Genomic DNA, 26,268 nt, shown 5'->3' with positions numbered 1-26,268 from the left:
AAGATAGAAAGAATATATACAGTATTAGGTATACTTATTGCTTTGAATAATTTATAAAAATAAAGGTGGAATTTAAAAAATTCTAGAAAAAATATACCCTGAAGAAATTTCTTTTCTAATAACTGATCACATATACTTTGGCACTGAGGCAAATTAAACACTTGCTCTTTGTAACTGATTTGGTTAACCATAATTTCTATTTGTTTCTAAGTAACTATTTAAAATCAGGAGCTCTTGGAAATAAAACTAGCAAATTAGGTTTAAGGGGTGTTAAATATACGGCCTACCATCTATTTAATTCAGATTGTGTCTCATTAGATGAAGTAAGGCTTTCTTCCAAAGAAATATAGAAATAAAAGCAATTATAATGGAGAAACTTACTTGCAGTTTGAAGCTAAAATTATTTTTTTTAATGCCCTTAATGTGATTTATTTCTAAGTTTTATTTTTCATTTTAAATCGATTTATCAATATTTTAATATCAATAGTAGAAGAATATAGGTAATTTAGTTTCAATTGAATGTATTTGTTATATACTTCTCAAAAAAATAAAGGGAACACTCAAATAACACATCCTAGATCTGAATGAATGAAATATTCTCATTGAATACTTTGTTCTGTACAAGTTGATTGTGCACAACAGCATGTGAAATTGATTGTCAGTGTTGCTTCCTAAGTGGACAGTTTGATTACACAGAATTTTGATTTACTTGGAGTTATATTGTGTTGTTTAAGTGTTCCCTTTATTTTTTTTGAGCAGTGTATTTGAATAAGCATATAAAAACTAAGGTAGGTTGAAGAAGTTGGGTATGTGTGTGCCCGTTTACCTGAAAAGATCATCCAAGAAAAACCAGACTAAATCATGCTTTCATTTATTCACTTCATATAAAAATCTCTTCAGAATGCATCTCAACACAATATATAATACTATAACAACATACATTGTGTGAAACTTTCAAACAATAAAATAACCACCTGGAACAATGCAGTGTTCAACAGACATATAAACCCATGTATCATGCACAGCTGTGCTATTTTCATCCACTAGTTAGTCACAAGTTGGACTGAAAGCTTGAAACATAGCTTTACAAATCGGCACTGTATACATGCCTCACAAGCTTTGTTGGAAGAAGGTTTCACAGCACAATTATAGTATTGGTTCACATTTTGTCATAGAAACTCACATTGGCTGCTTTTTTAAAAAAATTGGAAAATGACAGGAGGTTTTGTGGCATTTACTGGGCGTGTCCTTCTCAACCATTCAGTAGTCTCATTTCTGGTGAACAAACCCATCCTAAATCCTCACCCGTTACCAAACTCCGATTTTAAGAATCCAACTGAAAATGAAATCCAATGGGAGCCAATGTTTGAATGCCCTTTCTGGGTTCCATATGTCTCTTGCACGGTGCTCGGGTTCTTTCCATTTTACGCAGTACAAAAAAAAATTACAAGAAAGGCAACTCTCATCCAGAGTCTTCTACACAAATAACATCACCACTGACTTGGCAATGTTAATTTATATAAATTAATACTTACAAAACATTACATTATATACAATACATAATAAATACACTGTTATAAACAGTACTGGACGTGTAAATAGCTCAAGGCAAGTTGAGGAGAAGAAAAGGAGACTCAGCCTAGTGAACATGAAGAATAAGGGTGGGGAAGCACAGTAGGACCAAACACAAAAAAATTCCACTGAGTTTTGTTTTTTTGAAGGAGGAGATTGTCCACCATATAACAACATGTTGGTTTTTATACGTACTGCATTGTCGAATGAGAATGCAAAGCTACTTTATTCCTGCGTACGACAAAAGTCAAAAACAGCTGAGTATAAAAACCATTTGTTCATGTGTGGCAAGTAACACAGGAGAAACCTAGATTTTTGTGGGACTAATAAAGTGACCAGTGATGCAGTAATGCAAAGAGGGCACCCTGCTTTATTCAGCGAGTCGAAAACAATTAAACTGTGGTTAAAACACAAGTATTGCCCGTAGAGAGGAAGACTTTCTTCATTAAACAGGATTCATAATAATATAAAATATATATTGGTATCAAAGAAGTTTTGTTGTGTTACTTAGTAGGCGTCTCGAAAAGATGTGGAAGTATTTATAAAAAAGGCACACGGGTCTGAGACAGGTGCACGAATTTTAAATGCAAAATTACGAAACCGTAGTTTGAGCTGCTGGACCGAACCGGATGTCGGGATCTATTAAGAATAGAAAATATGATGATTGCGTGTCATTCCCTAGCGGGCTTGTTCCGTAACAGCTCACACTGCCTCCCTATCACCAGGTTTATTTTGTTTTTTGGCTGATAAAACTTAAGCTGCAGTAGATATCACCTGTTAAATTCCTGAGCAGTCATTACACACTCCGTAACCCTGACTCCATTCTCGAGTAATTGGAAAGTCAATTCCAGCCAATAACAGGTGCTGGCCTAAGAGCCAGACAGACTTTCAGGCTATCGCACATGAGACAATCTGCATGTGCGTGGATAAAATCACCATGACGAATACAGTGCGTTAAGTATCAATCGGCGATGCATCTTTTGTCACAATCTCTATATTAGTGTCCTGCTGGGAATCCCTTTTTCCTGGGTCAATAACACAAAGTGTCTTAGTACTGCTGTAATAATGGATACTGTCACTCTCTTTCTCAGGCCCATCCGAGTCTTCCTCTTCAAGGGTAAGGTCAAACTGGAACTTCTCCATCAGGCCCTGACAGTCTTGGTTGCGTTCTTCGAGGGGAGGGGAAGGGCTCTGAGGAATCATACTTTGATACCAATTACGGTTGTCTTCCAGGGTATCCAAAATATCTTGAGCATCGGGCTGTACTAGGTCTGCCCAGGTCTCCCAAAGTGGATGGACGATATAATCAATGAATCCCACCTGCAATGCAAATACAATCGATTTGTAATGAAACCTTATTTATGCTCAATGTTTATGAATTTTCTCTCAGCTTTACATTTAAAGCAACTAGAAATTATATTAGTATTTATTCCTGCTGCCATTTATCTAACAAACCGCTCCATATTTTTTACAAAAGGATAAAACAGTGAATACTAAAAACCATTAAAAACTAGATGGGATCGTATAATCCGGTGATAGCGAACCTTTATTTCCTCATGTGCTGAAAGAGCATACATGTGCACTATCACGTATACATGAGTGTCCATACTTATTTATTTATTATTTATTAATTAGATTTGTATGCCGCCCCTCTCCGCAAACTTGGGGTGGCTCACAACAATAATAATAACAATATACAGTGTAACAAATCTAATATTAAAAGAAAGTATCTAAAAACCCATCATTTAAAAAAGCATACAACACAAGCATATCATACATAAACTCTATAAGCCTGCGGGAGATGTTTCAATTCCCCCATGCCTTGTGATATAGGTGGATCTTAAGCAATTTACGAAAGGCAAGGAGGGTGGGGGCAGTTCTGATCTCTGGGGGGAGTTGATTCCAGAGTGCCGAGGCCACCACAGAGAAGGCTGCTTCCCTGGGGCCTGCCAGATGACATTGTTTAGTCAACGGGACCCAGAGAAGGCCAATTTTGTGGGACCTTATCGGCCGCTGGGATTTGTGTGGCAGAAGACGGTCCCAGAGATATTCTGGTCCGATGCTATGTAGGGCTTTATAGGTCATTACCAATACTTTGAATTGTGACTGGAAACTGATTGGCAGCCAATGCAAGCCACGGAGTGTTGGAGAGACGTGGGCAAACCTAGGTAACCCCACAATAGCTCTCACGGCCGCATTCTGCACGATCGGAAGTTTCCGAACATTTTTCAAAGGTAGCCCCATGTAGAGAGTGTTGCAATAGTCGAACCTCGAGGTGATGAGGGCATGAGTGACTGTGAGCAATGACTCCCTGTCCAAATAGGGACACAACTAGTGCACCAGGCGAACCCTCCTCGCCACAGCCGAAAGATGATGTTCCAATGTCAGCTGTGGATCAAGGAGGACGCCCAAGTTGTGGACCCTCTCTGAGGGGGGCAGTAATTCCCCCCAGGTTCCAAAGTCTTCCCTGGAGCCAAAGGAATGTAAAAATGCCCTTCCCATCTACCCAGAGGCTTCTTGGAAGCAAAAAATGCCCTCCCAGAGACTCTGCGAGTCAAAAATCAGCTGGCCAGCACACACATGCATGTTGGAGCTGAGCTAGGGCAATAGCTCATGTGCCAGCAGATATGGCTCCACGTGCCACTTGTGGCACTCGTATCATAGGTTCACCATCACTGGTATCATCTCTACTGTTATGATATACAGATAAAGAAGGAGTGATCTAACCTGTTTAAAGGGGAATTGCCAAAATCAGAATGCTGATGTTAAAGAAGGATATTGCTTTCTGTGCATTTGGGGAAATTTATTGGGTGTGGATCATTATGGCCAGATTTACATTTTTAAAATATTAATACAAACTTCAGGTAAAGAAAGAATAAGAATAGCCAGCTTAGCAATGGAGCCATCTAAGCATTGTCGTGGTTTCCTTGGGAGGCCCAGGCCTGACAATATAACTAAGTCTTGAGGGTCTTCTGGAATGTCAAAGGTGATGAAGGTAATCTAATTTCAAGGTGTTTGTGTGTAAATGTTCCACAAAGCTGGCACCAAGGCAGGAAAGACGCATCTCCTGGGACCAGTAGCGGGTTGCTACCAGTATGGATGAGAAGACCACAGCGATAGCAAAATTGCACTGCATGTGCAGTTTCGTCTCCCCAGCATTCACATGTGTATGAGTGACATTTCGCCCACTTTTCTGCAACACTCCGTGACCTGCATTGGCTGCCGATCAGTTTCCGGTCACAATTCAAAGTGTTGGTTATGACCTTTAAAGCCCTGCATGGCATTGGACCAGAGTACCTCCGGAACCGCCTGCTACCGCACGAATCCCAGCGACCGACAAGGTCCCACAGAGTTGGCCTTCTCCGGGTCCCGTCGACCAAACAATGTCATTTGGCGGGCCCCAGGGGAAGAGCCTTCTCTATGGCAGCCCCGGCCCTCTGAAATCAACTTCCCCCGGAGATTAGAACTGCCCCACACTCCTTGTCTTTCGTAAATTACTCAAGACCCATCTATACCACCAGGCATGGGGGAGTTGAGACATCTTTCACCCAGGCTTTTTTATATTTATGTTTGGGTATGTATATGTTGTTTGCTTTTTTAAATATGATAGGGTTTTATGTGCTTTTTAATATTAGATTTGTTTTCGCTGGAATATTGTTTTTATTATTGTTGTGAGCCGCCCCAAGTCTTCGGAGAGGGGCGGCATATAAAATCTAATAAATTGAATTGAATTTGGTTTCTAAGAGTGCACAAGAAGCAAAATCTCACTCGGAGGTGTGCATGCGCACACCGGGGACACAAAGATCCACCCATAGCACGCTGGGACCGGTGGGAGTGGCAACCCCCACCAGCCTGGGACCCACCAAATGAAGATCCATAGCTGAAGATATCTGGAGGACACCTTTTCTGAAAGATCTAATGGGGTGTGCTTGGGTGGTCCCTCGGACAGTCCAGCCCCAGGTCATGAATGACTTTAAAGGTCAAAACCAGCACCGTGAATTGCACTTGGAAGCAAACCGGCAACCTCTGCCCTTGCAGAGCCTGGATGTAATGCGCTCTGTTCTAGAAGTGCAGATAACTGTACCAGCTGTGGCTTCTAGGTTCTCTTCAAGAGCAATTATGAAGCCCATTGAAATGGTCCAATTATCTAAATCTCAGCGTAGGCCAAGATCAAGGCTCTTCCTATCCTATAATCAGATTAGACAAAGCCCAAATAATTAGCTTTGCCCTAAAAAAACATGTCTAACAAAATTCATAAATAAAAAGCTGCCACTACTGTAGCAGCAAATATCTGCTTGGTAAGTTTGTTTTATTTTTTTGATCATGTCACGTTGTTGCTATATAATTTATGGCAATTATATAAGAAACATCTGTATAGCAGTATTTGCATATGAAGAAACGACAAGGTACTGTTAGTGGGAGCTATTTTTAATTATTAGGGTATTCAGACGTAATGGAAATCAGGGCATCTGTTGCCTGCTTGAGCTGAAGTGAATCTTGGATGCCTTCCTCCTCCGAGGAGAAAGAACACAGAGGAGTTCTTAAGTTTCTGTTCCAAAATTAAAACTGGTTAGTAACTTTTTTTTTAAAGATATCAGGACTCAGGGAAAAATCTGTTAAACGGTGTACAGTGTTCCCTCAATTTTCGCGGGTTCAAACTTCGTGAAAAGTCTATACCACGTTTTTTCAAAAATATTAATTAAAAAATACTTTGCGGTTTTTCCCCCCTTATAACAAGGTTTTTCCCGCCCGATGATATCATATGTCATTGCCAAACTTTCATCTGCCTTTAATAAATATTTTTTAAATAAACTTATAAATAAATAAACATGGTGAGTAATAATCTAAATAGTTGCTAAGGGAATGGGAAATTGCAATTTAGGGGTTTAACGTGTTAAGGGAAGGCTTCTGATACTGTTCATAGCCAAAAATAGTATATTTACTTCCGCATCTCTACTTCGCGGAAATTCGACTTTCGCGGGCGGTCTTGGAACGCATCCCCCGCGAAAAGCGAGGGAACACTGTATTATGAAAGGACCTATTAACATTCAAATTATTCCATGAAGAGATCTAACTATAGAATAAATGCTTATTGGATGTGGTTACTCTGTCAATGCACTTCAATGAAAACTGCCATTTGACTAAACTGATGGTACCTATATTACTCAAAAATTAAAAAAATAAAGGGAACACTCAAATAGCACATCCTATATCTGAATGAATGAAATACTCTCATTGAATACTTTGTTCTGTACAAAGTTGAAAGTGCACAACAACCTGTGAAATTGATTGCCAATCAGTGTTGCTTCCCAAGTGGAAAGTTTGATTTCACAGAAGTTTGATTTACTTGGAGTTATATTGTGTTGTTTAAGTGTTCCCTTTTGTTTTTTGGAGCAGTGTATTTTTTTTTAAAGGAGGAATATGACTCCTCCAAGTATCACTTAAACAATGTAAATAAAATGTTGGTATGCTATGAAATTTTGATGAAAATTTTTACTCCACTAAAACTTTGGAATTGGCGAGATTTTTAAGGTTAAGGTTAAAAAGCTGACTTTTTCTGGGATCTGTTTAGAACCTTGTTATTTTGTGGAATTTATTTATAGTTAACATGCTTGAATATAGTATCATTTACTGGAGAAATGTATAATGTTAAGGGGAAATAATGACTGTTCCTGGCATTATCCATTATGTAATAAAGCTTGGGATAACATAAATTCTTAGTTGACAAGCTGGAGGAACTGGATGGAGGAAAGTGAATGACCAATAAAAGCTATGGAAAAGTTTCTTGTCTGACTGGATTTCCTTGCTTAACTCCAAAAGCCACTGAGTGACAATTCAGCGGAACAGGAAAATAGTTTTCAAAGGAACCCATCTCTGACGAGGATGTTTGGTTTGGAAATCATATTTGGTTCCTTCAGACACAACAGGATGTTGAACAAGCCAGTACAATTCTATTGTAACTGCCGAGGTACCTTAAGCCAAAAAGTGACAGAAAATTCCTGTAACCTATACTCAGTGGAGACTTTTTAATGAAATCACGTTGGTTATCACAACATGGAGAACTTTGGCTCTTTACATCCATTTAAGAAAACCTCCAGAACTAAGTTGAGAGTTAATTTTTACAGTACAGTGGTACCTCATCATACGAACTTAATTGGTTCCAGGAGGAGGTTCGTAAGGTGAAAAGTTTGTAAGATGAAACAATGTTTCCCATAGGAATCAATGTAAAAGCAAATAATGCGTGCAAATCCTTCAGGAAAATCCCAAACTTTAGAAGGGAGGTGAACAGAGCAGCTAAAGGGGGTGGGTGGAAGAAGCAAGGCTAGGCTAAAGGGTGAGTGGGAAGGAAGAAAGGCAAGGGGGGCGCCCCTCCCTTTTCTTTCTTCAAAAGACACTGTTTCAGTGCCTTTGCACGTTGTTCTCTGCAAAATCTTTCCTCCTCCAAGCCGCCCCTCCCTTTTCTTTCTTCAAAAGACACCGTTTCAGTGCCTATGCAAGCACATTGTTCTCTGCAAAATCTTTCCTCCTCCAAGCCGCCCCTCCCTTTTCTTTCTTCAAAAGACACCCTTTCAGTGCCTTTGCAAGCACCTTGTTCTCTGCAAAATCTTTCCTCCTCCAAGCCGCCCCTCCCTTTTCTTTCTTCAAAAAAGGGGGAAAAAAGAAACCCCTTCATCCCAGCAGCAGCTGCTTGGGTTCGTAAGGTGAAAATAGTTTGGAAGAAGAGGCAAAAAAATCTTAAACACCAGGTTTGTATCTTGAAAAGTTCGTTAGAAGAGGCGTTCGTAAGATGAGGTAACACTGTACTAGCTCAGGTTGTAACCCCCCCCCCAAACTTACAAATAAAGCAGTTATTGTTTCAGAGATATTTCCTTATCAGGTTCCTCAATGCCTTTAACAATGGCAGAGCTTCTAACATCTTGGAAAATTCTTTAAAATTCAAGAGATATACCAAGATGTATTTTCTATCCTGAAAATAACTCATGCTGAACTGCACAGCAGTCAAACCGGAGGACCTGGCCACAGGGAACGTTTTACGCATTTTGCCACTATATTATAAAATACTTCATGCTCATTTTTATGTCATAAGATAGTTTACAAAATTTGAATTCCACACGAGTCCTGGATTATGGATGCATTTCATAAGTTAGTCCATTTGAGATAGCTTGGTTCAAAAAGCTTTGCTTTATCGTGAATGTTTTGTCCAGTGAAAGGTTACAGACCTGAGAGTTTTCATTAGTTCAGTGGTACCTCTAACTAAGAATGCCTCTACATAAGAACTTTTCTAGATAAGAACCAGGTGTTCAATATTTTTTTGCCTCTTCTTAAGAACCATTTCCTACTTAAGAACCTGAACCCAGAAAAGTTTCCCAGGAAATTTGAGATCGGCACAAAGGCCCGGCCAGTTTCCTGCCATTCCCCCTTTAATTCCGACCATCTCGGGCTTTACTGGGCTGCCAGAGGAGCCTTTTGGTGGCACTTCCCCTCTCGCCCACCTGGGTTTCTCTCTCTGATGCAGTGTATGGGAGGCAGCCTCGCGCCAGGTGTATGGGAGGCGCATGCTCCTCCTCGTCGCCTCAGTGTCCATCTTTTTCTTTAAGCTTTAAAGTTTTGGATTTTTTTGATTCCCCACTCCTCAATTTCCTCCTTGGGCAATGACTGTCCTCCCCCTCTTCCTCCTTCTCCTTCCACCCAAATTCTGAGCCTTTATTTCTTTCCTAATGAGCTTGCACGCATTATTTGCTTTTATATTGGTTCCTATGGGAAAAATTGCTTCTACTTACAAACGTTTCTACTTAAGAACCTGGTCACAGAATGAATTAAGTTCTTAAGTAGAGGTACCACTGTATATAGATAGAAGGAATATTAGAGGCTGATGAAAGATCCCTCAGTGGCTCAAACAAAGGAAGTCTTTGTAATCTAACCCTCACACTTTAACCACAGCATGGAAATGGCTCCAAAGGGCTCACAGCAGGGGCGGATTGCTCCTACCTCCTGCTATCAGTGCTCTGTGCACACAGCATGGACAGTCTCACATGTGTGCACATGTCCCCAGCATGATTTTCCTTCCACGCATGCGCAGGAAGCAAAAACACACCAACATCCCACAAGGTGATGTGCGTGTGAGATTTCTGTGAAAACACGTGCACGAGAGCATCCCCTCATGAGATTTTGTTTCTGTGGATGAACAGGAAGCAAAAAATACCAAAAATTAAATAAAAAAGATGGCGGCACCCAAAGGATTTGCACTGGAGCGGGCGCGCACATATTGCGCAATCTAGAGGCCGCTACTGGTATGCAGTCACCTACTGCACTAGGAGCAGCCCATCCCTGGCTCACAGTTAACACTGATTATTTCTTTGGAAAATGAAAAAGTGAGAATTGAAAAACATGTCCTATCAGCTAACGGAAGAAAGGTGCTGCATCCTGTTTCTTCGCAAAATGTAAGTGGTTGGAGGAAGAGGATCTACTCTTTCCATTCCTGAAATCTCTGCTACTTACTGACTATATTACAAGAGAAGAAACAATGGTGCCAAGCCAGAAACTGGCATATGTTTGGCTAACCTTAGCCAATCTAGAACTAAACACACTCAAAACCGTAGACCAAAGGTCCCCAAACTTAGCAAATTTAAGACTTGTGGACTTCAACTCCCAGAATTCTGGGAGTTAAAGTCCACAAGTCTTAAAGTTGCCAAGTTTGAAGACCTCTGTCGTAGGCCTTGTGGTGCGACCGGAACAATTTGAAACTGAATACACTCTAAACCATTAAAATGGTGGTAGTCTTTAGGAGAAACCTTTCCATCCTTCCCCCTCAAAATACTATACAACACAGTATCAACAGTAGAGACTTTCACATTTCTAGGTTTTATCATATCTCAAGTCCTAAAATGATCACCTAACATCAAAAACATCATCAAAAAAGCACAAGAATGTTCTTTCTGCACCAACTCAGGAAGCTCAAACTGCCTAAGGAACTGCTGATACAGTTCTACAGAGGAATCATCAAGTCATCTGCCCCTCAATAACTGTCTGGTTTGGTTCTGCAACCCAACAAAGCCGACACAGACTTCAGAGGATAATCAGAACTGCAGAAAAAACCATTGCTGCCAACCTGCTTTCCATTGAGGACCTGTATACTGCACGAGTCAAAAAGAGGGTGGTGAAAATATTTAGTGACCCCTCACATCCTGGACATAAATTGTTTCTACTCCTACTCTCAAAACATCGCTAGAGAGCACTGCACACCAAGACAACTAGACGCAAGAACTGTTTTTTCCTGAACGCCATCACTCTACTAAACATATAATTCCCTCAACACTGTCAAACTTTTTACTAAGTCTGCACTTTGATTTCTACTAGTTTTTTCTCATTATTCCTATCATCCTTTTCCTACCTGACTGTAACTTGTTGTTTGTATCCTAAGGTTTTTATTAATATTCTTCACTGCTTATTTGACCCCCATGACAATCATTAAGTGTTGTACCTCATGATTCTTGACAAATGTATCTTTTTAAAAAATTTACACAGAGCATATGCACCAAAGACAAATTCCTTGTGTGTGCAATCACACTTGGCCAATCAAGAATTCTATTCTATTCTGTTCTGTTCCGTTCCATTCTATTCTAAAAGCCACTCAAACAACCTGCTTACAGAGCTCAGAGACAGAATTATTGAAAGGCACAGATCTGGGGAAGGCTACAATAAAAATTCTTGCTGTGCTGAAGTTTCCTAAGAGCATAGTGGCCTCCATAATTCTCAAATGCTAAGAACACATACTGGTCCAGCTTATGTGAAGCACCACCACCACTGAAATGCTCTGCAGATAGCCTTTCAGAGTTTTCCAGGAGCATAATATAGGGAAACAGATCACCTTCTATTGACAAAATCTTCTTGTGCTGATGTTAGAAAATGTCTGCATTATCCTCAATCATTCAGTGGAATTTGGAAGAGGGATTATGTATAATACTGCAGGTATGTTTTAACAAAAGTGCAAAAGGCCTTTGAAAAGATATGATTAATCTATCTGTTTAATCTACTGGGGAATTTAGCATGACATTTTCAAAGGACGTCTTTCCTTAAGATTTACTGGTTGTGGGTCAACATTATTAATTCTAAATTGTGACGTTCCTGACAGATCCAAAAGAGAAAAATCAAATACCTGAGACTTCTCCACAGAAGCTGTGTGCTTGTCACACATTGGGCTGATTTCCATCCCCCTCTCCCGTTCTTTGTCCCCTTGCTGGAAAAATTCCTCCATAATTCTATCTGTCCACTGCCGATAGAGTTCAAGAGATTTTGTAGGATTACTTAAATCAGCACAATGGACCATGTTTCGGAGAACCTGCAATGCAAAAATTGTAACATGAAGACTCATGTAATCATGCAAAACAGGGCAACATTTTGTCCTGTACTAATTGGTATTTTGAAAGCAGCTTCACATTAATGCACTTTTTGATTAAAAAGATTTGTTTTAGAAAAAAATATGAATTATATCTAAAGTACATTTTCATGAAGAGGCATATTGCATTTTTGAAGGAAAATTACTGCAGCTATGCAGAATAAATTGAACTGGTCATCTGAACTATCGAAGCATAACGTCAAGCCAATTTAAGACATCTACCATTTTCTTCAGTAGAAAACTGCTTTGAATAGTTTTATTCATCTCATGTCTTATTGTAAAAGTCCACACAGGAGATTAATGATCTGGAGATACAGAGGATTTAAAGGGCTCTGTTTCAATTGTGGGTATTGGCACCTCCTATCGAAAGCCAGAGTAATCTAGCGACAAACGATTAGGATTATGACTAGATAGTTTAAAGTTACTAGTTTCATCTCATCTCAGTGCAAAACACAGCCAATTTTTTGCCTGTTTTTTTCCTATGAAAATGGGTGTTTTTGCCTTCCCCCAGCCTCCGGGAGCACTCTGCAGGCCTCCCAAATCCTCTGCACACTCAATTTTTGTGTAAAACAGGCCTATTTTGGGGCAAAAATGGCACACAGGGGCGAGGCTTTGAGAGGCCATAAATGGCTGTATTTGGTGTATAAGATGCACCAACCTTTCCACTCTCTTTTAGGGTAGGAAAAGGTGCATCTTCTACTTCAAAGACATAATAGTTATACATAATAATTTATTAGATTTGTATGCCGCCCCTCTCCACAGATATGGTATTTCTTCTTTAAGATGGTAGGGGTTTTGGCATAACAGCATTATAAGAGCCAAATTGCTATAGAAGAGACAAATTATGGTCACATTAACTAAGCAGCAAATGGGCTCCAAAGACATCTTGCTACAGAAATGTACAGATATAATTTAAAGATACTTGGGTTGGATTGTCATTCCAGGCTGGTACAAATGTATTCAATTTCATTCTTTTTATATAGGACATTTTTATGAATGAAAGAGTAACTATTATCACACTTAAGTGATTTGCTTTTAATGATTAACTATTGCGATGTTAGAAATGGAACATCTGTATCAGTCAAGTTACCATTAAATAGGAGGCACTAAATACTGCCACCAAGTTAATTTATCCTGTTCTGGAAATTGTATTCTGTGGCATGAATATATGAAGCATAAAGAATTAGAATCTGTATAGCTATGGAATAAAAGGGATTCGTGGAGAGAAGAAATCTGTTTTAACATTTGCACTGCTATGTGTCCTATTTGATGATTTTAAACATCCATATTTTCCTGAAGTGACATCTTAAGATGCATCTGATTCTAAAAATATAGAGAAATTCAATACAGGAAAATAATGAGGTAAATGTTCCTGTGCCTATCACCATTAAATAGGCAAATAAGTAGAGAAAAGTTTTAACCGAATTCCCCATTTTAAGTAAAATATCCTTGTTAACATTTCCCCATGCCGGGGCTAAATACGTAATCCATAACATGTAAGGAACATGTTGTGTGAATTGCACATTTACCGCATTATTAATCCGAGGGAACTTTACATTATAAATTGTATTTCTTATGCTGCAAGATCTTGTTTTCCTCCAAATAGTTTGGAGGAAAGAAGAATGCAAGGCACCACAGACCATTACACTCTTGACTTGAGGAATAATTTGTGTGGTTATATTATTTACAATGCACAAAAGTGCTTATTGGTTCAGTTCCATCCCTAACTATAGTAGCGACATAGGCAGACATTTATACTGGGAGAGCCTCAGATGTATCCAGATGACTCCTTCTAAAATTCCCAACTATTTATTTCAATTCTCTTTCCTTTGAATTCCTTCCAAACATTTCCTTATTCAATACTATGTTAAAAGCGGCCTTCCTCAAAAGAAATATACATGTGCTACAGAAAGACTAGTTCCCTGCACCAGAGCGGGAATGTATCAAATGGGAAGCGCATAGAGTTGAGTGAGATGGAGGGAGAGAAAGAGGGAAGAAGGGAGGGAAGGAAGGAAGGAAGGAGAGAAGATATGACAGCAAGATAGCTTCCCAAACAGACCTGTATTCTATCAGTGTAGTTATCTAGCAGGAGGACTCCAGAACTTGTAACTTTTTTAGTTTCTACCATCGTCTTTAAATCTGCCAGAAGCGACATGTGCTTGGACATATCTGTTGCCAAGACCTACAGAAAAGGAGAAAAAAATGTTTTATTTTTTTTGTTTTCAGGAGCAACGCGTAGTTTTCTGTTTTAACAAAAGCTTGAATGTTACACAAAATTGCATTCTTACCATGTCTATCACCATTTTCCTGAGACTTTGACGTTGTTTCTTGGTCAGATTGTGGAAGATGTCACAATGCTCTTCTTGTAGAAGCTTAAAACCAACAGCAAGATGGTGGTTTTCCAAGACGGACTCATCATTGTACATTAAAGCAAGTTCAGAATCTAAATAAGAGAGCAGTCATATATTTAAAAGGACTCCTTTATTTATTTAATTTATTAGATTTGTATGTCGCCCCTCTCCGGAGACTCGGAGCGGCTCACAACAATCACAACAATATACAAATCCAATATTTAAAAAGAAAACAAAAACATTTAAGAAACCCATCACTAAGAACTTTAAGTGCCATATATAATTTTATCTCTACGCAGTGGCTTTTATGGCTATGATATCCTTTATTATGTTTGAAATTATGTATTTTTCAAAGAAAATGTAAATACAATTGATGAAACAATTTAAAAAAATATTTAAAATTCTGAAAGGATTTTTAAAAGAATTTAATGGTACCTGAAATAAAAGGCCACAGTTTTTATTAACCCATTAGGATACTCTTAACTCACTTCAGATAAACTACCAGTATGTAAGTTTAGCATAATTTTACTGATTACTTACTTGGTTAGTTATGATTATTTCTGTGTACTAATATTAAGTAGCATGGAAATTGGAAAACCTTTGTAATGTGCAGATGTGGACCTCTATTGATAAGTCAACTCTGATATTCTCAATTTCATTTCTTAATGAGTATTCTTAATGAGAGTTCCTGAGAATTAATCACGCCCATTGTATGCGAATGTGTGCTCACATTAAATGAACATAGAACTCACTTGTATTAATAAGGAACTGATTGGAGACACCAGGGTGATCTACATCATGAATTGCTGCTGCAAAAATTGCTGCCAAAATTTCTAAATCGGTGAATACAGCCTAGAAACAGAAAAGATCAAAACACAGACTTCAATAATAAATATAGCTCATTGTATCTATTATCTTATTAAGAATCTCAATAGGAAAAAAATTGTGCAATTAAAACTGTGCAAAAAGAACTGAAATCTTTTTTAAAAAAATATATTAGCTACTGCCAATTCATTTGGCTATGAATCTGTGTTTTGATATGGTTTTTTGGGGGGATGCAGTAATTCCAATACATCCTAGACAAAATAGTAAAAAAGTAAAAATGTAAGTTTTGCAACTCACACTCAAGTAATTTTTTATAATGTCAAAAAATGCAGAATATTGCATAGGCGGCTATTAATACAATCTTATCTCAAAAATGTAAACCCACATATATATTCTTAGCAATAAACTTGAAATAAATAAATCTGAACTAAAGAATACGCCTAAATTCAGGGTTGGCAAACCTATGGCATGGTAAAAATATTTACTGACCCCTTGCATCCTGGACATAAACTATTTCAACTCCTACCCGCAAAATGTCAATACAGAGCACCACACACCAAGACAGCTAGACACAAGAACAGTTTTTCCCCTGAACACAATCACTCTGCTAAACAATAATTCCCTCAACACTATCAAACTATTTATAAAGTCTGCACTACTATTGCTACTAGTTTTTTCCCATCATTCCTATCACTCATTTCCTCCTGCCTATGACTGTATGACTGCAACTTATTGCTTGTATCCTAAGATATTTATTAACATTGCTTCCTCATTGCTTATTTGACCACATGACAATCATTAAGTGTTGTACCTCATGATTCTTAACAAATGTATATTTTTCTTTTATGTACACTGAGAGCATATGCACCAAAACAAATTCGTTGTGTGTGCAATCTCACTTGGCCAATAAAGAATTCTATTCTAAAATTCTATTCTATCTGCTGGCACACGAACCGTTGCCCTAGCTCAGCTCCAACGAGCATGTGTGTGCCGGCCACCTGATTTTTGGCTTCCAGCGAGCCTCTGGGGGGGGGGGGGGGATGAGGCAGAACATTTTTACCCTCCCCTGGCTCCAGAGAAGCCTTTGGAACCTGGGGAGGGCAAAACACGAGCCTTCTTGGCCCACCAGAAGTTGGGAAACAGGCTATTTCCAGCCTCCAGAGGGCCTCCAGGGAGTAGGGGAAGCTGTTTTCATCCTCCCCAGGCATTGAATTATGGGTGTGGGCACTTAGCATTTACGTAATCTAAACATTTACGTAATCTTAGCATTGTAATCTAAAATGTTTTGTAATCTAAAATATTATGGTATTGTCTATTCTGTACTGTTCACTTCAAGCAATCCATGGATTTATAGCAAGATGACAGATTACACTGTGAAATTCTATAAGCTCATCTATTTTTTTTATATAACAGATTGGAAATTGGTTAATTGATGCAATTTGCCTTGTGTGAAGGAACTTGCAGAAACGGTATCAAAGCAAATGAATGGTGCATGAAATTTTACTTATGTTTACATTCAGCCTATTAATTAAAGCATGAGGCTATGACAAAATACCAAATGCAAGCAAATTATTTGGGAAGTATTATATGTAAGGGAGGGGTGGAGGGGGAAGAAACTTACATCCAAAGCTGGTGTGGACAGAAGAACATGAGTAGACTGGGCTACATCAGCTGCATGGAGACTGTTGTGGTAAGCTACATCTGTGTGGTAGTGGTCTTCCAAAGTCATTGTGTAAGCTATAAAGGTGTCTGATGAGATTTTGAAAGTCTTCAGTAGATCTCTTTCCTGTACAGAGTAATAGACATTACAAGTAGTCAAAGTATGATTAAAAACCCAAGCCTTTATTACCAAAAAAGATGGAATTAGTGCTGTTTAAAAAATATAGAAATTGGATGATGAAAATAATAATGATGGTAATAATATCACAATTACTAACCTGGAAAATTGCATACATAATGCAAGTGAGAGGTCTACTGTGTGAGTATCTTGCAACGTTAAATATATTCAATCCCCATTTATTCAGATCTTCTAGCTCCTAAAGAAAAAATATATAAAATAATGAATGCATAATGTCATTACAAGGAGAATGGAGCCATATGTACAATTGCATTTATATAGAAATATCAAATCACTTTTTCCTTAAATCCTAAGGATACAAGCTCTAACTACAGTTAGAATGAGAGTTATCCCAAAAATATAAAGGAAAAATAATTTATTATATTAATTAGTTGCTGAAAATGTGACATTACCTATCTCCCATTGAAACTGTTTAATTAGGAGTTGATCTATATCAGTTTCAGGGCTGGAATAGTTCAGAAATTAATCTGAAGTTTTGCATATCACTATATTTTCCCCTCTTGCAAATAGTTTAACACTTTGGAATTAGAATTTTCTTCTTAAGAATGTATAGTCCTAAGCTATTTGCATTGTTATTTTCCAAAGTTGTATCTAAACATTTAAGTACATTTCCCCCCATCATAACACAGAAGAAAATTGCCAAGATTATGGGGGAGGGGGCAGATTAAGCTATTCCTTTAAGTTAAATTAATGTCAACAGTTTTATTTTCAGTAATTAGCAACATATTCCATGGAGGAAGTTACTTTTACTATTTCGGTCTTGCAAAGCAGACTCCTCAAAACAGACGGAAAAGCAAAAAGGATTTGTGGAGTATGACTAATAAAAAGTCTAGTCTACATAAGTATTTGCAATCTTCATTAAAAAAATAAAAAATATTATGAATCACACTGACCTTAGCTAAATGATCTTCCTTTTCTGTTTTCACACCAAATCTTGAAATGCTAGTGTTATTCAAGCTTGAACTGTGCATTAACTTTTTTACACCACTGATCTGTGTCATAACCTGTTGTTTCTTCTTTTTCTCTCTGTCCTTCTGTGTAGGAGAAGGAATCTCCACTTCATTCTGCTTATCTATATTTAAAAAAAGGATAAACATTAATGTCTAATATTCATTAAACATATTGGGTTAGATCCGAATAGATTATTTTGTATTTGACAAGCTTTTGAAAATGGACAGATATAGAATTTCAGAATTCTTTTCAAAATTCAAGAATACATTCATTCCTTTGTCTGCTTACTTATTTACCTATTTACTTATTTATTTGACTTTTATGCCGCCCCTCTCTGAGGACTTGGGGGGGGGCTTACAACATATAATGGAACAATATATAATGTCCTAAATCCAATTAATTTAAATTTATAATCTAAAAAATCCAGAAAACCATAAAAGACAGCCATTAGATTTATATCCTGCTTTTTATTCAGAACCCCAGCAGAACACTGTCCATTTCCACGATTTATTTTGACGAATAATAATATGTGAGATAAGATGGACTGAGAGACCATGACTAGCCAAAACAATCCATGATTATCTGCTCTAAGCTAGAGTAAAATTTCTTGAGAAAACTATCTTTTGCCAAGCAAGAACTGTCTCTTCTGGACAGCATTAATGGTTGCTAATTAACAGTCTTTGTCAATATTTCTCTACTTGTAAATATTACTGTTATTAAACAGTAACATGTTTGACAAATAAATAAATAAATAAAATATTAATACTGTAAACCTCACAGAGCCATAGAAGTGAGATAGGCAGCTGTATATATTTAACAAATTAAATATTTGCCTGCATTAATGTAACATTATAATTAATTTTGCATATTACTACCCAAGCTTATGGACACATGGTTATGGCATGCACATCTGTAAGGCTGACATCGGAGAACCTTCTGTAGTTTTGTACTCTTTAGAGAGGACTTCAATTCCCAGCATTCCTTAGCCTCTACGGCTGAGAATTCTTGAAAGTCAGAGAGTTGAATTACTCTCAGCTGGAGAGCATGCAAATGACTAAAGGCTATCAAAGAATTTGTTCCACCACATTTCACCCTGTTAATTTTATAGCTTCCTAGATAGCTTCCTGTTTCCGTAATCTCCTTCTCTGAAAAGAGATCCTTTCACTACCACAGAGATTGTTTCCTTAAAGATACTGAAATGTTGAGCTTGGCTTTGAGTGATGGTTTGCTCAAAAAGCTTTCACAAGAAACAGATTCCAATGTTAACTTAACATACCTAGGAAAGTATTAGAAATATATTCAGAGACTTGATTCCCTGATCGGCTCATTTCTGAGAGATGGGTCAGCTCCCGGTTTAACATTCTCTTGAACTGTTGGTAATCAGAACATGAAAATTCAGGTTAACAATCTCTTTACTAGTGGATATACAATGCATTAAAATCCATATTAATTAGAAGATATATCACATGACTAAACAAGACAGTCAGAAATACATGACAACAAATTTAAAAAATATTTTCTAATCGTCATGCAAACATCCACTGTTACATAAGTTGAAGGTTTAAAATGTCATTTAAACTTTTTAATTTTTTTTAATAAAATGTCATTTAAACTTTTTAATTACACTTTTTTACATAACTCTGGAAAACTATTTTGATTTTAGAGCAGTTTTTGATTTCATACTTTCAGGTATCCTTTAAAGACCTGTCATTTTTCTAGTTATAATATAAAGGCAATTTCAACTTGTAGTTATTTCTGACAGGAACATTAATGCAGTATCATGCTTATATAGTTTGTGTACATTGCCATTCAACATAAAACAATGGTGTCAGTTTACATGCCATTCTATTAACATTTTAGAGTTATTTGTTTTTAATCCATTATGAGTTTATTACTGATTAGTGAGAAACCTGTTTTTCTGTTTATGATAATATAGTAACACAAAGTATACTTAATCCTGACATATGTAGAACAACTTCACTATTTCTTTTTTATTATTTAAACCCACCTTGATGTATCCCCAAGGATACAGAAAACAAATAGTTTGCCTCAGGCATTTTTGGAAGATTTTGCCCAGCAAAACAAGAAATCTCCTTTGCAGATCAGAGGGAGGAATCCCTCTATAGCCTGGAACAGCCTGGAGCCCTTGTCAGTGAAAATCTAAAATTCCAGCAGTCCTGGCTATTCTGACTACACATCAGCAAGCATTGCTTTCCAGCCTAGCAGGAAGACTGTGGTGTTTGAAAATTGCACGCACAAGAGCACGTGCGCACTCACAAACACACACACACACACAAGGCCTGGCTGCATGAAGGAACCAGAAGATCTAATCCAAATGTTTGCAGCAAGTTATCTTAAAGCACTTTGATGTTTGGCCGGCTGGAAGGGTATTCCCTTCCAGAAAGTTGAACTCAGAGAGAGAGAGAAAAAAAAAAAGAAATAGCAATTGCTTTTCACAGATATTGCTGTCTTTAGCAACCCACTCATCTAAAGATAAAAGGGAGGAATCCCTATGTATATGTAAACAACAAAAAAGGAAGTGAGCAATCAGTGCTCCTCTCACATAAAGGCTTTTATGATTGCATTAAATCACTCTCCATCCACATTATATATGTTTTCTACCTCAGTGTACAGTGGAACCCCGACATAAGAGCTGCTCTACTTAAGAGCAACTCGAGATAAGAGCTGGGAGGGGAGAGATATTTTTGTTCTACTTACAAGCCCAAATTCGAGATATAAGCGCCAAGGAGCTGTCTCCTGAAGCCAAACGCCTTCTTCCCTCCCTCCCTCCCTTCACTCATTCCTCTCTTACTCTCCCCTTTCATAAGTTTCCTTGCTTCCTTCCTCTGTTCCTGTCCCTTCCCCCTTTCTTTCTTTCTTTCTTTCTTTCTTGCTCTTTTTCTTTCTCTCTTTTACCTTCCCTTCCTCTATTTCTTCTTTTCTTTCTCCTTCCCACCTTCTTCCCTCCCTCCCTTCACTCATTCCTCTCTTACTCTCCCCTTTCATAAGTTTCCTTGCTTCCTTCCTCTGTTCCTGTCCCTTCCCTCTTTCCTTCCTTCCTTCCCACCCTCCGTCCATTCATTCACCCATTCCTCTCTTGATCGCTTAAAGCCGGTCCCTGGTGCAAAAAGGGTTGGGGACCTCTGTCCTACAGGATTGGGTGGCAGAGAAGTTGAACATATGTAAATTTAAAAGTTTAAGAAAGTTTACAAGTTAAGTGAAAGAAACTTCATTATTCATTTATATGTACATGTACATTTCTTCATTAAAAACATGTCTTTCTGCATAATTTAGACTAACTTTGTGAGTTTTTTGAGGGCTGGAACCAATTAAAATTATTTACATTAATTCCTATGGGGAAAAGTCGTTTGAGATAAGAGCTGCTCGACTTAAGAGCCCAGGTCCGGAACGAATTAAACTCGTATCTCGAGGTACCACTGTACTTCATATTTTCTTAGTTTTCTTAAAAAAAAAAAATCATGGAGACTGCTTCTCAAGGGATTAGCCAATGTTCGAACGAGCAATACCAAATCCTGTTCATTCCTGCAACACGTTATTCATGCAGCTCGAAATCGGAGATTATTTTTCGTATTATCTTGCTAACATCCGTTTCGAGAAGCAAGCCTCCCAAACCTTCAATAAGGCAATTTCTTCCCTTACGTCTGTTAAGAGACTGCAATCTAAACAATGCAACTTGGAAATTCCTGCCTTTTTCCAAAGTGGGGAGTATTTCTCGTGTGTTCCTGTATGTGCCAAGTGTCAAACAGAACCAGCTCCTTGTGAAACAAGATGCGTTGCCACTAAATGGGAAGAGAATCCACGATGGAATAATGATCGCTAATGAAAACGCCAATTACTCTCTTTCCCTTTCCACCTTTAGCCTTCAGGACATTCCTAAGAATTCAAGTGGGGGGCGCAAATGCTTCTTTTCCTAATTAGCAGCCAGGGTTGTTTTATAATGTGATGATTTCTTCTCCCCTCAGGCCTGTCCCTTGTTAAGGGCTCCCATTCATCGGGTCAAGAGAACACCATGGCAACAGGACCATGTGACCGCTTGTCTCTCTTACTGGAAGGCTTCCCTCCCCATCCCTGTCTTGCAGCGATGAAAGAACCCCCGCAAGTGATGGAAACCAATTAGAAGCTAATTTCACAGTGTTAAAGAGCCAAGCCCAAAAAAAAAAGAAGAGAGAGATATCCTGGCATAAAACTTTCTTATGGTTTAAAAAGAGGGTTGGGGCTAATTAGCAGATGCAAACGAGATCTTATAAAAGCTGATTTCAGGAAATTACCTCCTCCTCCTTCACTGGAAAGCCAGTTAAATAATAATAATAATGATAATAATAATAATAATTTATTAGATTTGTATGCCGCCCCTCTCCGAAGACTCGGGGCAGCTCACAACATTAATGGCAATACAGTACACAATACCAATCTAATGTTAAAAAATTAAAAAACTAATTTAAAATACATTATCATAAACAACCACCAACTACACAATCATACACACTCAGTCCAACTAGTCATAATACAGAAGTCAGAAAGGGGGGGCATTAATCCCCCTATGCCTGGCAACAGAGGTGAGTCTTCAGCATTTCATGGAAGGCGAGGAGGGTAGGGGCAGTTTGAATCTCCAGGGGGAGCTGGTTCCAGAGGGCCAGGGCCACCACAGAGAAGGCTCTTCCCCTGGGTCCTGCCGACAACATTGTTTAGTCGACGGGACCCAGAGAAGGCCAACCCAGTGGGACCTAATCGGCCACTGGGATTCGTGCGGCAGAAGGCAATCTCATAGGTATTCTGGTCCGATGCCATGTAGGGCTTTATAGGCCATTACCAACACTTTGAATTGTGACCGGAAACTGATTGGCAGCCAGTGCAGGCCGCGGAGTGTTGACGAGACATGGGCATATCTAGGAAAGCCCATGATTGCTCTCGCGGCCGCATTCTGCGCGATCATTCCAAAAATCTTAATAATACCAAAGCAATAGCAACTAAGACTCGCATATCACTTCATAATGCTTTACATGTCTCTCTAAGTGGTTTACAGAGTCAGCATCCCCCCCCCAAAAAATCTGTGTTCTCAATTTACCAACCTCGGAAGGGTGGAAGGGTGAGTCAACCTTGAACCTCCTGAGATTTGAACTGCCAAATTTCAGGCAGCCAGCAGAAGTAGCCTACAATAGTGCATTCTAACAACTGTGCCACCAGGACTCTTTTCAAATCTTGATAATAAATACAGCACCCTGTTTTATTTTATTTTTATTTGTTTGTTTTGTCAAGTACATATAGGTGGTATGTAAATATATAACAATATCCATATAATTGATACTAGTAAAAAAATAACAAGAAACATTAGGACAGGGGACGGAAGGCACGCTGGTGCACTTATGCCCCTTAATGATTGCTTAGGAATCACGAGAGGTCAACAGTAGATAGTCTAAGGGTAAAGTTTTGGGTGTTAGGAGATGATACTACAGAGTCTGGTAGTGAGTTCCATGCTGAAATAGTCGTTGACAGGAAGGACGTTGTAGCATATGATATAATCTCTGAACAGTTTAATGAGTTTGCGTTAATCTCTGAGAACCCTGATATTAACTTAGTTTGCCCCTTGAATGGATACATGTCCTCTTATTTAGCTGCTACCTTAATTGCTCTTAGGCTAGCCTTTTTTTAAACTATAGCCATAGATGCGCCCCGTTTCTTGCATCATTGCCTTGCCCAACAGCATGCCTTTCCCCTTTCAGAAATCAATGGAATGAATACCTCAGGGAGATCAAGTGATAGGGCAGCCAACAGCATGATAGCAACTGTATACCTGCTGCCTCTATGGAATAAGCCTGGTCTCCTCCCGGCTTATTTTTACATTATCCATCTCTGCGCCATGAAACGCCAGCGTTGAATAATAACAAAGTTATTGGGGGGGGGGGGAAATGAAGGGCCGAAAGGATTCTAACCATTTTGTAAATGTGATACTCAATTTCCTGCAGCTTTTATAGTCTGGAATGAGAATGACTCTTTGAAGCAAGGACTTTAGGCAACTCTAATATCTTTATTGCCTTTCTCATTTTAAGGCTCTCCTGTTATCCAATCCATGACAGAGAGAAGTCAAAGCAGATTATTTTAAAAATATATACAGCAAAGATCCCCCCCTTTTAAAATTAGTGTTTACCATCAAAAATTAAAAAAATAAGATGCAGATGTTTTAGCCACGTTTAAGGTAGTTGATGTGGAAAACAACCAGTTCCTTGTCTTCAAAATCAATAAGAAACCAGTACATTCAGAAATCAATATATTGTCACGAGTTATATGAATAGCATGCAAATTATACCCAGATTGTCTAATATAAAGAATATAATATAACAAATATCCTATTTCAATTTGCTAAATATTGGTTTCTAAAATTTGAAAGAAGTATTTAGGATGCTTGAGTAGGGTTTTTTAAAATTCATATTGGTATCAGCGTGTTCATAATTAGTAACTTTCTAAAATTATTAGCGTTATCTTGCAGAAACCTGACCAAAAATAACCCGACATTTTAAATATGTAAGTATGATCACTCATTATCAAATTATTTCAAAGTCTGCTTCTGCCTAACCACTAGAAATGATATTCAATAAATCATAACACATAAAAGTTGGTGATGCTTCATCTTAGTCACAGAACTATTTAGGGATCTGTCAAATTTAATACTGGTTTTAGTTTTTATTGAGCTTCTGTAAAACAACTGATCAAAAACTAGCAAGTATTTTGATCTCAGAAATATCCATCAGAGACTGTAGATACAAGTGATCAGAATAAACGCCCTCCATCTAATGCTTACCTCATTTTTCTTTGGCATATAAAGATATTATATGGTAGACTAATTACATACTCTTTAATAGAAAATCAAGCCAATAAATGTTTCAATACCAAAACTGCCTTGCTACTAGGAATAGTTGATATATTGCTAATGATGTAAAATTTTGGGAGTTAGGTGGCTTCGATATGAATGAACTAAAAAATCCTAGAACATCTAGCCTATCTATGATTTGTCAAAAAAAAAAAGCAGCAAGGTGTCAGGATGTGATTTAGAAGAACCCTTGGGTTATTATTCCTATTAACTCTGCTATGACCCATGCTTTCTGTTAAAACACCTCTCTGAAGCAGCGAACATGGCTACCATGACTACCTTATGCTAATAGTGTGCTATGTTAATAATGTTTCTGATACTTTTATTTGTGTCTTAAATATTGAATGTGGAATGCTTTGAATATTAAGTATTCCTGTAACCAAAATTTGAAATGCTAAAAGGCCAGGCACAGTCATTGTATTTATATAACAGCTACATATAACTGTGAGGCTTTGAAATATAAACTGCAATATGCTTATAAAATGTTACCTCTGGCAAGTTAAATGCTAAATGGGCAGCTGCCTACAACGATAGATAAACTGAATAGGAACCTTTGGAATTGCCTGTTTGAATTTCAGCTTCAAAGAAGACAGTACCGAAGCAGTCACATGAACAGAGGTAACTCTACTGATCCGCGTCAGTCTCCTCTAACTCATAGAGGTTTACTGTTGAAAATGTCATAAGATATAGAAAGAAAAACTCCAGGACCGCCTTCTGCTGCACGAATCCCGGCGACCAGTTAGGTCCCACAGAGTTGGCCTTCTCCGGGTCCCGTCAACTAAACAATGCCGTCTGGCAGGACCCAGGGGAAGTCTTCTCTGTGGCGGCCATGACCCTCTTAAACCACCTCCCCCCAGAGATTAGGATTGCCCCCACCCTCCTTGCCATTTGTAAACTTCTTAAAACCCATCTCTGCCGTCAGGCATGGGGGAATTGAGACATCTCCCCCGGCTTATATAATTTATGCATGGTATGTTTGTGTGCGTGTCTTGCTTTTTAAATAAGGGGTTTTTAGAGACTTTTTAATATTAGATTTGTGATACATTGTTTTTTATTATTGTTGTGAGCCGCCCCGAGTCTGCAGAGGGGCGGAAATCAAATCAAATCAAATCAAATCAAATCACATCACATCACATCACATCAAATCAAATCAAATCGGTGTAAATGATGCTGAATGTGAAGGTCAGAAATCCTAGCCCTGTGGGCACATGGGAGAATAACTTTCAGCTGATGAATCTCATTTAAGACTCACATCAAAGGACCAGTAGGCAAACTTTAAAGTATCACAAAAATTTGGAGCAAAAAATGTAGCTTAATATGAAACATAGAAACATAGAAGACTGACGGCAGAAAAAGACCTCATGGTCCATCTAGTCTGCCCTTATACTATTTCCTGTATTTTATCTTACAATGGATATATGTTTATCCC

At 38.2% G+C, this 26,268-nt stretch overlaps 1 protein-coding gene across 4 annotated transcripts in view; it reads right to left on the bottom strand.

Annotated features, from left to right (window-relative positions):
- Positions 1 to 849: 849 nt before the first annotated feature.
- Positions 850 to 26,268, bottom strand: part of PDE4B (phosphodiesterase 4B) — a 340,358-nt gene continuing 314,939 nt past the window's right edge. For all 4 annotated transcript variants that reach the window (XM_070746092.1, XM_070746089.1, XM_070746090.1 and 1 more), the window contains exons 9-17: positions 19,230 to 19,323; positions 17,896 to 18,074; positions 17,082 to 17,180; positions 16,766 to 16,930; positions 15,072 to 15,171; positions 14,257 to 14,411; positions 14,028 to 14,150; positions 11,729 to 11,911; positions 850 to 2,892 (exon numbers count right to left, since the gene is read on the bottom strand). In XM_070746092.1, the coding sequence (XP_070602193.1) occupies positions 2,527 to 2,892; positions 11,729 to 11,911; positions 14,028 to 14,150; positions 14,257 to 14,411; positions 15,072 to 15,171; positions 16,766 to 16,930; positions 17,082 to 17,180; positions 17,896 to 18,074; positions 19,230 to 19,323 (1,464 nt within the window). In that variant the 3' untranslated portion in view covers positions 850 to 2,526. The remainder of the gene's footprint in view (positions 2,893 to 11,728; positions 11,912 to 14,027; positions 14,151 to 14,256; positions 14,412 to 15,071; positions 15,172 to 16,765; positions 16,931 to 17,081; positions 17,181 to 17,895; positions 18,075 to 19,229; positions 19,324 to 26,268) is intronic.

The sequence above is a fragment of the Erythrolamprus reginae genome, chromosome 3, assembly GCF_031021105.1.
Source record: "Erythrolamprus reginae isolate rEryReg1 chromosome 3, rEryReg1.hap1, whole genome shotgun sequence".
NCBI lineage: Eukaryota > Metazoa > Chordata > Lepidosauria > Squamata > Dipsadidae > Erythrolamprus > Erythrolamprus reginae.
Note: the sequence above shows the minus strand (reverse complement) of the source record. Positions and strands in the feature narration are given on the sequence as shown.